Genomic DNA, 13515 nt, shown 5'->3' with positions numbered 1-13515 from the left:
GAGGCCGAGTCGCGGAAGCTCGGCCGCAGGGGCAGCACCGTGCGTGTCTGCGCGGCGCCTTTCCGCGGGTCACAGGCTGATCCAGCGCTCGCGCTCCCCACGCGGGCCGCCGACCGCCCCCACTCCCGCCAGCCCCGACCCCTCCCCCGGCGCGGCGCTCGTCCTGCTTCCGCCACGCCCGCCATGGCGACGGCGGCGGCCCGCTCCTGGCCCCGCCTCCCGGGACGCCGCGCAGGTCACCTGACGCGGCTGCGGGCTGAGAAGACACAAGAGCCGTCGCTGTCGCCACAGTCGGAACCGTCTCAGCCACCGCCTGGAGCCGCCGGGACTCTCCACCTCGCCGCCCCCGCCCAGCCTGCCGCGCCATGCCGTCGGAGAAAACCTTCAAACAGCGCCGAACCTTCGGTGGGTGCCGCGGGGCCGGCCGCTGACGGAGGGTCGGGGGCCTGAGGGGCCGAGGCGGTGGGGCCGGCCCTGGCGGAGGGGCTCCGGAGAGGGCGGACGGGCCGAGGTGCCGAGGGCTGAGGGGCTGAGCCAGGCTGAGGCGGGGGCTGCGGGAGGGCCGGGCCCGGGCGGCCGAAGGGCCGAGGCGGGGGCCTGACTGGCCGAGGGCTGCCGGGCCCAGGGGACTGCGGGCCCGAGGGGCCGGAGTGCGGGGGCCGAGGGGCCGAGGGCGCACTGGCGCGGAGCTGCTGAATCACCTTTTGGCCCCGGGAGGCCGGGCGGGTTGTGGGCTCGGGGCCCGTCAGCCCTCCAGCCCTGGGGTGTTACGTCCCCACGACGAGACGAGCGCGAGCCGCGCAGGGGGTGCCCTCCTTGAAGGGGAGGCTGGCCCGGGCGTCGGGCTGGGACAGGTTCTCCGAAGTGGTGGCAGCGGGGGTGCAAGGCAGTCGTCTTCTGGTGCGTCGTCCGGGTGACACCTGGTCCCTTTACGCGTCAGGCCCTCCGTGGAGAGGAGTGACTCCGAGGCCGCGCCTCCTCACGCCTGCCCCTTCCCCTGCAGCCCCGCGTGGCCGGGACGTCTTGGTCCTATTTGTAGCACAAGAGCTAGGGTGGGTGGCTCTTCTAACCGGCGGGCGACAGCATTCTTTGAGAGCAGCGGCGAATCCGTTCTCTCCCAGTTCAGGCTAGAATCCCCACTTAGCTTGCTGGCATTTGGTTGAAACTGGAGGTGACACCATCACAATATTTACTCCTCCACAAAACCCATGGGGAGGAAGTGATTGGTGCTCCCTTTAAGCAAGACAGTTCTGCAGTAACAACGTGGCCTCCTTGCATATCGCTGTGTAGGGCTTGTTTATCTCAGCCCTGGAAGGCCAGGTGGAGTAGGGCGGCACCAGCGTTCCTTCCTGCTCTAATCTTTAAGAGCTTGAGCAGTAAGTATCGCTTTCGTCTACTTTTGTCTAGTTTCCTGGAGTCTAGAAAGAGCCGAGCATTCACTTGAGCTAGGATATGGTTTTGTAGATCTCGTTATTGATAATTGTTTCTTGTGCCTTGGAAGCTCCAGTAGATGAAATTCACACTGACCTGTGGAGCATATCCTTTCAGCCTCTTGAAGCGGTTGGTTAGCAAAACTTAGACGTGTTTTTTTTTTTTTAAAGAAATTTTCTCTTTAGTGACTTTCATGAACTCAAGTTGATACTCATGAATATTGCTTACTTTTTATGCAGCCATGAGAACAGCATTTAGAGCAGATTTGCCGTTGTATCTGGCTTCTGTCCTTACAGACTCTGGCATTGAAAGCTAACTGGGGACATTTGTATGGGAAAGATGCCCATTTTCTCATGACCAATACTATAGTTACTTCCTTTTTGCTTAGAGTATTTTTAGGTTATCTAGAAAAATCGCTCAAGAAGAGTAGGTGGTAAGAGTAGGAAAGGTGAGGAATAACTAGAATAAAAGTGAGAATAAATGAGAATAAAATAGCGAATTAGAAGGAATTCCCCTGGTGCCTGTGGCCTTGAGGGTAGACCAGCAGGTATTTTTTTTCATTTTCATTTTTTTCTCCATTAGTCTATTTGTGGAGTTTCCTCTTTGTTCACCTTTACTCCCACTCCTCCTTTTTTTCTCCCTGGTCTCCTGACTCTGATTCTTTTTTTTCTACTTTTATTGAGAAATGACATTCATCGCTGTATAAATTTAAGGTATTCAGTATGATGGCTTGGTTTACATATATTGTGAAATGATTACCATAATAGGTTCAGCTAACATGCATCTTCTCATAGATAAAATAAAAAAGGAAAATTTTCTCCTTGTGAAGAGAACTCCTAGGATTAACCCCATCCCCCCCTATTTTTAAAAGGGCTCTTTAATAGTCATTTTGCAGGGCTTCCTTGGTGGCGCAGTGGTTAAGAATCCGCCTGCCAATGCAGGGGACACAGGTTCTGAGCCCTGGTCCAGGAAGATCCCACATGTCGCGGAGCAGCTAAACCCGTGCGCCACAACTACTGAGCCTGCGCTCTAGAGCCTGTGACCCACAACTACCCGCGTGCCTAGAGCCTGTGTCCGCAACAAGAAGCCACCATAGTGAGAAGCCCGCACACCTCAACAAAGAGTAGCCCTTGCTCGCCGCAACTAGAGAAAGCCCACGCACGGCAATGAAGACCCAACGCAGCCAAATAAATAAAAATAATTTTTAAAAAAATAGTCATTTTGCAGAAAAATATCACATCATTTAATGGCTACTGCCTTTCCTTGCTACTGATTATGGTAATCAGCACTGACAATTTTCAGAGATTTGTAACACAGTAAATGAGGGAAATAAGTTGTTTGGAGATACCTTTTTTTTTTTTTTTTTTTTTGCGGTATGTGGGCCTCTCACTGTTGTGGCCTCTCTCGTTGCAGAGCACAGGCTCCAGACGCGCAGGCTCAGTGGCCATGGCTCACGGGGCCAGCTGCTCCGCGGTATGTGGGATCTTCCTGGACCGCGGCACGAACCCGCGTCCCCTGCATCAGCAGGCGGACTCTCAACCACTGCGCCACCAGGGAAGCCCTGGAGATACCTTTTTTTATAGACACTAAGACCAGCCCCAGTTAGCTTGAACAGTACTGTTCCCAAGTGAGTGAGTTTAGGTTAATTAAAAATTGAGTATATCTCTGCTGTGATATATTCTACCAGGGTTAAAAGGGTTGAGATGAATCTTAGGGCTCGCCCAAAACAACCACTTACTTTTGTGGCCAAAGAAACTGGGTGGGGCCCTGAGAGGTGGAAATCATGGTCCACCTAGTGGCAGAGTCTGGACTTGTACCCTTCTGATAGGAATTCTGTCCTCCAGTAGGTAGCCATCATTTCCAGTACATGAAGTGGGCCAACACTCTGAGTCAAGAGGCAATAGTGTTTCCTTACAAATGGTTTGAAAATTTTTATCAACTTCAGAAGTTGTATTTGAGCAAACATTTTTGGATTCAGTCTTCTCAAATGTCATAATCTCACTCCATTTTCTTCTAGGGTTGCCCTAGTTTAATAACACATCTGTCTCCTAGACATCATTTTGCTGAGATTCAATGTTAAACCTAGATCTTAAGCTTCACCATCAATAACAAAAGGTCTGCATGTCTCGGAAGTTCATGTGATGGTCTAGAATAAATAGCTCCAGCTATGTAACAGGGAGACTGGAGAAGGAGATTTATGCCAACACCTAGGTAACACTCCCTGCTCTTAAGCTGTGTCACTCACTGATAGGTGGGATTTTATGTTTTTTATTTATAGGCGTATCGGGGAAAATATTTATGGTTCCACTTCAGTGAACTAAATCCTGGAAAATATATGTAAGCCTTACTTTAAATGCCCTAGGGAATCTATCTCAAAGCATCTTTGCAAATAAGACACCTTAGACTCCTAGTTTCTATTTTTGTAAGGCTTATAAGCGGTCTTAGAGACAGGAAGAGGAATCTGGGGAAGTATATCATCCATGTACAAGCCTGAGCCCTGGGGAATACAGACATGACTAGAGCTGGATCCCTGACCGCCAGGGGCAGTCTGTTGAGAAAGGCAAATGATAAACAGATCATCACAGCATTAAGAAAATAATTGAGTAAAAGAAGTGCTCTCGTGTGCCTTTGATCCAGTGGCGTTGGTAATTCTCTTGTTAAATATACAGTTGGCTTCTAAAAACAGCCTTCTATTCAGAGTTAGGCGTCAGCATATACCATATTTATTTAATCACTCTGGGCTCACCACTGGATTTTTATTACAACTGGCCAGGATGCTAAAGACATTCCTGCAGGACTTTGGTACTACTCTTTTCACCTTAGGGAAGTCACTTGTCTTCCTCTGTTGTCCCACCTTTAATGAAAATAATCATTTTCGCCTTCCTTTTTGGATCATATTTTGGGGATAAATCAAGATAAAGAAAACTTTTGACGCTGTAGTTTGACTTTGAAGCCCCACATTTAGAGCCCATTTTATTTTTTCCTGCTCCACTCACCAAAATAAACCTGTTTTCCTTGCATAAAAAATTCTCTCCCCCTTATGCCTGAATGATTCCTTGAACCTTTTAAATTTTTTTGGAAGAGCTTTTAAATGTGAAACATTTCGGGGTGTATTAAACTTACTATTTATTGGCTACAGTGAATTAATTAAATTGTGATTTCCCCTTGCTTGTGAAATCTACTCTGACAAGATGGAGGTTTTTGTTGTGAAGGTGGCTGATAGCTAAGTGTAGATGGTAGAGCGTCTTTTCTGGGGTAGCACAGACATAGGGACAGGTCTTAGGGCTGAGAGAAATGCTGAAGTATCCATGACACCCCTAGAAATAGAGCGGGGTTCTAAGGATGATAGAAAGGAAAACTCTTCCTTTGTGTCCCCTCTACTCTGCAGTACTCCATAAACACTGCGGTTCACTTCTGACACCAGACAAGCAATTCAGCTAGTTGTCATCCAGTTTAACTCAATTCTAGCGCTACCTGGTGATAGCCTCAGATCCAGCAGGTTAAGGGCTCCGTCCCACCTGACAGCCCCCCCCCCCGCCCCCCACCAAAGGCTAATTGCAAGTACAGGTCCTTGCTCTGACTAGCTATAAATCAGTTTCACAAGACCACCTTGTGTTTGATTAAATTACTAGAGTGGCTCCCAGAGCTCAGGAAAAGCCTTTAATTACTAGATTATCAGATTATTGCAAAGGATATTAAAGCATAGCAGGTGAAGAGCTGAATGAAGAGATGCATGGGGTAAGGTCCGGAAGAGTGCTGAGCACAGGAGCTTCTGTCTCCATGGAGTTTGGTGATTGCACTCTCCTGCCACCTGGAAGCTCTCCAGACCCTTTTACTGTAAATAAGTTCGTTTGTATTATTTTTTAGATTTTACATGTGATACCATATATGATATTTGTCTTTCTCTGTCTGACTTACTATGATAATCTCTAGGTCCATCCATGTTGTTGCAAGTGGCATTATTTCCTTTTTTTTTTTTTTTTGCGGTACGCGGGCCTCTCACTGTTGTGGCCTCTCCCGTTGCGGAGCACAGGCTCTGGACGCGCAGGCTCAGCGGCCATGGCTCACGGGCCTAGCTGCTCCGTGGCATGTGTGATCTTCCCGGACCGGGGCACGAACCCGCATTCCCTGCATCGGCAGGCGGACTCTCAACCACTGTGCCACCAGGGAAGCCCTATTTGTAGACTTTTTGATGATGGCCATTCTGATGGGTGTGAGATGATACCTCATTGTAGTTTTGATTTGCATTTCCCTAATAATTAGTGATGTTGAGCATCTTTTTATGTGCCTATTGGATGTCTTCGTGGATGTCTTCTTTGGAGAAATGTCTATTTAGGTTTTCTGCCCATTTTTTGATTGGGTTCTTTGTTTTGTTGAGTTGTATGACCTGTTTGTGTATTTTGGAAATTAAGCCCTTGTCGGTCGCATCATTTGCAAGTATTTTCTCCCATTCTGTAGGTTGTCTTTTCGGTTCTTTTTTAATGTTTCCTTTGCTGTGCAAAAGCTTGTAATTTTGATTAGGTCCCATTGTTTATTTTTGCTTTTATTTTTATTGCCTCGGGAGACCTATGAAAACATTGCAGTGATCTATGTCAAAGAATGTTTTACCTCTGCTTTCTTCTAGCTAGGAGTTTTATGGTTGTCCTCTCTTACATTTAGGTCTTTAAGCCATTTTGAGTTTATTTTTGTGCATAGTGTGAAGGTGTGTTCTAACTTCATTGATTTACATGCAGCTGTCCCACTTTCCCAGAACCACTTGCTGAAGAGACTGTCATTTTTCCATTGTATATTCTTGCCTCCTTTGTTGAAGATTAATTGACCATAGGTGTGTGGGTTTATTTCTGGGCTCTCTGCTCTGTTCCGTTGATCCATATGTCTGTTTTTGTGCCAGTACCACACTTTTGGTTACTGTAGCTTTGTAGTATTGTCTGAGGTCTAGGAGGGTTATGCCTCCTGCTTTGCTCTTTTTCCTCAGGATTGCTTTGGCAATTCTGGGTCTTTTATGGTTCCGTATAAACTTTAGGATTATTTGTTCTAGTTCTGTGAAAAATATCATGGGTAATTTGATAGGGATCACATTAAATCTGTAGATCGCTTTGTGTAGTATGGCCACTTTAACAATATTTTTCCAGGAACTTCCCTGGCAGTCCAGTGGTTAAGACTTTGCCCTTCCAATACAGGGGGTGCACATTCAGTCCCTGGTCAGGGAACTAAGATCCCACATGCTGTGCAGCCAAAAAAAGCCAAACACCAATATTCTTCCAATCAAAGGGCATGGGATATCTGTTTCTTTGAATCATCTTTAATTTCTTTTATTAATGTTTTATAGTTCTCAGTGTATAACTCTTTCACCTCCTTGGTCAGCTTTATTCCTAAGGTGTGTTTTTTTTTTTTTTTTTTTTTTTTTTTCTGGCTGCGTTGGGTCTTTGTTGCCGCGCACAGGCTTTCTCTAGTTGTGGCGAGCGGGGGCTCCTCTTCGTTGCAGCATGTGGGCTTATTGCGGTGGCTTCTCTTGTTGCAGAGCACGGGTTCTAGGTACATGGGCTCGGTAGTTGCGGTGCACGGGCTTAGTTGCACTGCGGCATGTGGGATCTTCCCAGACCAGGGCTCGAACGCGTGTCTCCTGCATTGGCAGGCAGATTCTTAACCTCTGAGTCACCAGGAAAGTCCCTGGTGTGATTTTAAAAGGTAGTTTTTTTTACATTCCCTTTCTGATATCTCATTGTTAATGTAAAGAAATGCAACCAATTTCTGTATGTTAATCTTGTATACCAACCTTTGCCAGGTATGAAGTGTTAGTGTTTGGTTTCTCTCAGTTCTAGGGAAGATGTCTTTACTGCTTTGCTCTGCCACAGCTAAGGACAGGTGGATTCAGATATGGAAGTCACCAGGTAAAAATGCAGGAAAGAAGCTGCATTTTTGGCCCTTAATAATGCCTGTGTTTCTTCCTTTCCTTTGCAGAACAAAGAGTAGAAGATGTCCGACTTATCCGAGAGCAGCATCCTACCAAAATCCCGGTAGGTAGTCTCTGTTTCAGTTGTTATTAATGTACGCGGAAGAGAGCACGGCTTAAATACAACTTTAGTACAGTGCTGCTATGTGCGACTAACTGACGGGTTTCTTTTTTTAATTTATATTTATTTATTTTTTATTTGTTTGATTATTTATTTATTTTTGGCTGCGTTGGGTCTTCATTGCTGCACACAGGCTTTCTCTAGTTGCGGTGATGGGGGGCTGCTCTTCGTTAAGGTGTGCAGGCTTCTCATGCGGTGGCTTCTCTTGTTGTGGAGCACAGGCTCTAGGCACACAGGCTCAGTACCTGTGGTGCACGGGCTTAGTTGCTCCGTGGCACGTGGGATCTTCCTGGACTGGGGATCAAACCCGTGTCCCCTGCCTTGGCAGGCAGATTCTTAACCACTGCACCACCAGGGAAGCCCCTACCTGATGGGTTTCTATAGGAATCCTCAGCTATGCAACTGGTGTGTCAGTTTCATGACCTAGAATGGAGACACCTTAATCTACAGTTTAATCTAATCACATTCTGTTTCCTCCTAAGTCTGAGTTTACTGTGTTAATGTTACACACTTCACAAATCAAGGGTATTTTACTTGCGGGGGAAGGGATAGAGGGGCTAGATCTGTTGGTATTTTATCAGTGAAAGTTGGTATCCACCCTCTTTTGAAGCAAGCAGAGACTACTGCTGTGGGAAAATCAGTTGCCCTCAAGATTTAAATGTGACGGCGCATTCCAGGCTGCCTGACTTTGATGCCCCAGAGAAAGAAGTCTCTCCTTATATTTTATTTCTTTGCAGGATTGAGGAAAGATGCTGCTCCTGTGATGTGTAGGGACCTCAGATGCTTATTGCTGTGCCCAGCCAACAGTGTCCTGTGTGCCCTGGATCCTTTGGTGGTGGACCTTAAATAGGTTTCTGCTGAGGCACTAGGTCTAGAGAGAAATGGTCAAGGAGCTTTTGGCTTCAGACAGTGGCTGAGTTCAGGCCTTAGGTTCAAGGTTGCTAAGTGATCTTGGGCTCATTACTAAAATTCTGAGAGGAGCTGCCATATCCTCATCTATACAATGGGAAGAGAATCCACCCATGTGGTTGGAAAATTTTGCATAATTCTGGGGACATGCTTGTTACCTCTTACAGACCACTTCCAAAGAAACTCCACTGCTAAATTCTGCAGAAGCTTTCATGGTTGGCTTTCTGATTGATCATCTCATACCAAAGTGGGGGAAAAGAAGATGGGAAGATCAGTGGGGCTGGGGTTGTGAGGTGCACAGAAGGGAGAATAGGATGGGTCTGCTCAGCAGTGTCGTGACTGTAGGATTCTGTAGTTAGAAGATACGTTTCTTGGACTGGTTGGAAATTTCAGTCTGTCTTCACACTCAGGGCCAACATACGGCCTGGGGATGAGGCTTCTGGGTAATTTCCTTTTCAAGGTTTTTCTTCACTTTTGAGTACCTGCTGTGTCTCTTTGCTAGCAGGTACTCGTCAGTCACTGGAGACAAACAGCCAGCCCAACAGTCTGCCAGTATTTGTTCCATAGCCTCCTTCTGAAATGTGAATGTCTGCATATATCTAGTCATCTTTTCTGCTAGTAGTTTTAGGTTTTTTACAGAAGTCACATTCATACTTGTAGATACCATGTTCTGAACACACCTCAGAGATAAAGCTATTGATCTTACCAGGGAGGGTGACGACAGCTTGACCTGGCCTTACACAGAACCTCATGTAGGCCCCGTGCAGTGCAACAATATACATACAAGCATTTTTCCCTCTTCTGAAGATTTTCCATTCCTATCTTACAACTTCTCATTGTCATGACAGGGTAAAGAATTGCTCTACGTGGAGAAGGATGTCTCTGGTGCTCAGTAAACAGGTAGTATTGAGGCTCAAGGGCAGTCACCAGTTTGCTGTCAGAGACTACATAAAGTGGCTTAGAACTAGAAAAAATTTTTTCCTTTATGGAAAGGAGGAAGCATGGCAAGGAGCTAATGGATTTATTTCAAGTCATAATGTGGAACTATTTTTGTTCCCTGCAGAGTTCATCAAGGATATTTTATCAAAATGGCAGGATCTTCGAGACTTCTGCAAAAAAAAAAAAAAAGTATCTCCAGACCAGCTAATCATGGTCTCTGCTTCTCAAATATTTACTTAGGATTTGAGTCTATTACCAGAGTTAAGATCTTACTTACGCTTTTAATAAAAGTTTTATTAAAAGACTCTCGTCATGTCACAGGAAATGGTGATGTAGAACTGGCATAGATTCAGATCTTTACACTTAGAGCTGGTACCCAGCGTCTCTGCTGTTATAAGGCTTGGGGTCTTTTTCTGACTAGGTAGTATATTTTCATGGTTCCAAATACCAGAATTTATAGCAAAGTTTCTTTCCCCACCTCAGGGCTACCTTGCCCCTCCCTGACGGCAGACATGTTGTCTCGTGCACCATATTTCGTAAGGAACAGAAGTGCTGTTTTAAACCCCATTTTGGCGTGTGCCAGCTACAACATAGGACGTATCTTACCGGTTTTTCTTCGTTAACGGCTATTTTTAAATCACTTTTCTGGCTTCTTTTCTAGGTAATAATAGAACGATACAAAGGTGAGAAGCAGCTTCCAGTCCTGGATAAAACAAAGTTCCTGGTGCCTGATCATGTCAACATGAGTGAGCTCATCAAGATAATTAGGTATTTTATCATCTTTTTACTTTATTTCTTTGGGTAACTTCTCATTCTTTATCAGGCTTACAGATAAATCTTCAGTCTAGCTCTGATAAAAATCTATGCAACTTAATAAAACTGTAAGACATTTCACTTCTGAGTTTTTCTATTTCTTACCTGCTGGATCTCAAGTCCCTTCTGATCCTTTCATCATAACATCTATGTAGATGTCTCTTAATCAGAAAAGTTTTATATAGGAAAATAAGTTAAGAGAATGTAGACGTGGTCCAATGGTAATAAATTGCATCAGCTTAGATCTTAGTTTGTAAATTATATTTTGAACTATTTTTATCACATTAGACACTGGTGGCTACTCAGATAGCATACTAGTTTTAAAACTGGCCTCAGGACTTCCCTGGTGGCGCAGTGGTTAAGAATCCGCCTGCCAATGCAGGGGACACGGGTTCAAGCCCTGGTCCGGGAAGATCCCACATGCCGTGGAGCAACTAAGCCCATTCACCACAACTACTGAGCCCGCGCTCTGGAGCCCACGAGCCACAACTACTGAAGCCCGCGTGCCTAGAGCCCGTGCTCCGCAACAAGAGAAGCCACCACAGTGAGAAGCCCTGCGCACCACAACAAAGACCCAACGCAGCCAAAAACAAATAAATAATTAGCAAAATAAATAAATAAAACTGGCCTCAGGAAAGTAGTAAGAATGATCTAGCAAGGATTATCATTAATACTCACCATGCATATAGTCGTAGAAAACATCCTGTGTCTTATGAGAAGAAACATTCAAGTCATCATAAGGCATATATTTCATTTTGCCAAAAGCAGCATTTACAAAAATCTTTGTACTTTTTTTTTTTTTTTTGGCGGTACGCTTTTTTTTTTTTGCGGGCCTCTCACTGCTGTGGGCTCTCCTGTTGCGGAGCACAGGCTCCGGACGTGCAGGCTCAGCGGCCATGGCTCACGGGCCCAGCCGCTCCGCGGCACGTGGGATCTTCCCGGACCGGGGCACGAACCCATTTCCCCTGCATCGGCAGGTGGACTCTCAACCACTGCGCCACCAGGGAAGCCCAAAATCTTTATACTTTTATATTGATCCAGGGTGGGTGATATTTTTTACACATTCTCCCTAGGTATTGATGTATCAGTATTTCTTAACGTTTTCTTTCAACAGAAGGCGCTTACAGCTCAACGCTAATCAAGCCTTCTTCCTGTTAGTGAATGGACATAGCATGGTGAGTGTGTCCACGCCAATTTGTGAAGTGTATGAAAGCGAGAAGGATGAAGATGGATTCCTGTATATGGTATACGCCTCTCAGGAGACTTTTGGAATGAAATTGTCTGTGTAAGACTAAAAGAAAATGTGTCTGTTCTAGAATTTAAACCCTTACCAAGGAATAAAAAAGGGATGTTACCAACTGAGATTGATCAGTTCACCTAATCACAGATCATCAAAACAGTAGTAGTGTTCCTGCCTAGGAGTTTTTAGCAAGTTGTTTTTTTGTACTTCAGGCAGAAAAGCTGGGCTCCAAATGAGCACATTCAGCTTTGGGAAACTTCATTATTTAACCTAGGCTGTCTTGTTTTCACATTTAGAAGTTTAAAAATAAAATACTTTGCATTCTAAGTTGCCAATAAAATAGACCTTCAAGTTATTTTAATGTTTTTCCTCCAAAAGGAACTTGCAATTTGAGCATTCAGAGAGACATTCAGTCTTCTCTCTAGAGAAGAGAACCTGCCAGCTTTTTATAGAAGGGTTTCTACTCAACTAGAGAAATCTCCTTAAGAGGATCTTTAAGCCTAAATTGTCAGGCATAGCCAACCCCCACCCCCAGCCCATTTGCCATAATAGCTGGCAGAAAGCAGGGTGGACGCGAGTGTATAGGAAATAAGAAAGCTGAGCTGCTGTCCAGGGTTCCTGATTGCTAATAAGTGTATTTCACATCAGTGCTCTTGTCATAAAGTTTTCATTTGGTTTGTTCTCTAGGCAGTAACGCAGAAAAATACCACTGCTCAACAGGAACCTTGAATAATTTATAATTTTGGTCAAGTTTCTCAAAAGACCTAGAGAAAGAGAATGACATTTTTTTTTTGTTTTGAATATTCTCTTAAGAGCTCAAAATAGTGCCTGCTTTGGTAAATAAACAAGCAGTTACATGGGTTTCATTCTTTGGGACAAAGGTAGAAAGCTACAGGATACTGAAACAAAAAGCATTAAAATTCAGATACACCTCCTCGACCTTTTGGCTTAAAGCTGTAGATGATCCGTGTTTTATGTTACGTATGTGACTAAAATATGTTATTAAGTATCTTTAAGGGTATTTCAGTTATCACAGTTAGGTCAAGCAGTCCTCAGAATTCCCCCACTCCATGTGCATGTCAGTTTTGAAAATAGCAAAAGGAAACATGTTCTTCACAGATATTAATGTCAAACGTTAAGCATTTTCAGAGTCCTACTAGAATAAATAACCAGTGCTTCCTACTACCTGCATGGGGTTCACTATGTACTGTTTTTGTGAGAGCTGTCGCAGAAGGCTCACAGGCCCCCTTGAGACTGTACAGTGGCAGGTCGCCATTAACCCTTGTGCATTTAGACGTGTGTGTGGACAACTTGTATCAGTGAGTGGCAGTTACTTACCGTAACTGAGGAAGAAAAAGCAACATTACCGCATATGGGCCCTCAACCCCGATCAACTACTCTTCCCGATGCATGCATCTGTCCACGTGGCTAACTTTTAATATGTATATTTTTACATTATGTAAATTCTTAATTAGCCTGTCTTGTTTAGATTGTATACATCATTATATCTGACATTCTTGTAACTACTATGTGACCGATAAGATTCCTTTAAGAAACTATGCTTTTTAAAGACAAAAGTACCACGCTGAGAGGGGTGACTTACTTATATCCCACATTAGTGGGTGGTTACCCTATTTATAGGATCTTTAAAACAAGTACATTTTTAACGAACTAAGGTGAATAAAGGCACAACTGAAAACTGTCATCAAAGTTCAGTTTAATGGATTAGCATTTGAGACTTGCAGTCTATACCATCCACAGCCAAGTGGGTCATATCCTTTCCAATGAGGAGTGCTGAGGCTGGTTTCACTGTGCCAGGGTGGAGGGACACCCACCTCTGAAGGTCTCTGCCTTGTCATAAGCGCCTCGCTCGCATTGGTCAAGGTCCTGACTGACTTCAAAAAACTCAATTCTCTTAAAGGTACAGATGTGCCACAAAGTACGGGGAGACGGGATGGGGGAGCGACCTAGGTGTTTTGTGGAAACAGGCACTTGAAAACCTGATCTAAATGAACAAACGTGTAACACGAAAAGTACTGAGAGTGTGTGGGGCGTTGTGTGGCACATGGGACCTGAGGTGGCCGTGTGGGGAGCCGCGTACAGTACAAA

General features: G+C 45.0%; 1 protein-coding gene across 1 annotated transcript; it reads left to right on the top strand.

Annotated features, from left to right (window-relative positions):
* Window positions 1-249: 249 nt before the first annotated feature.
* On the top strand, window positions 250-13116 carry MAP1LC3B (microtubule associated protein 1 light chain 3 beta). Its single transcript, XM_004280073.3, has 4 exons — window positions 250-405; window positions 7393-7448; window positions 10015-10121; window positions 11281-13116. Exons 1-4 carry the CDS (start codon window positions 366-368, stop codon window positions 11453-11455), a joined length of 378 nt encoding a protein of 125 aa, XP_004280121.1. The 5' UTR covers window positions 250-365; the 3' UTR covers window positions 11456-13116.
* The last annotated feature ends 399 nt before the right edge of the window (window positions 13117-13515 follow it).

This window comes from Orcinus orca, chromosome 20 (genome assembly GCF_937001465.1).
Source record: "Orcinus orca chromosome 20, mOrcOrc1.1, whole genome shotgun sequence".
In the NCBI taxonomy this organism is placed as follows: domain Eukaryota; kingdom Metazoa; phylum Chordata; class Mammalia; order Artiodactyla; family Delphinidae; genus Orcinus; species Orcinus orca.
The sequence above is the reverse complement of the archived record's forward strand: the minus strand, read 5'-3'. Positions and strand labels throughout refer to the sequence as shown.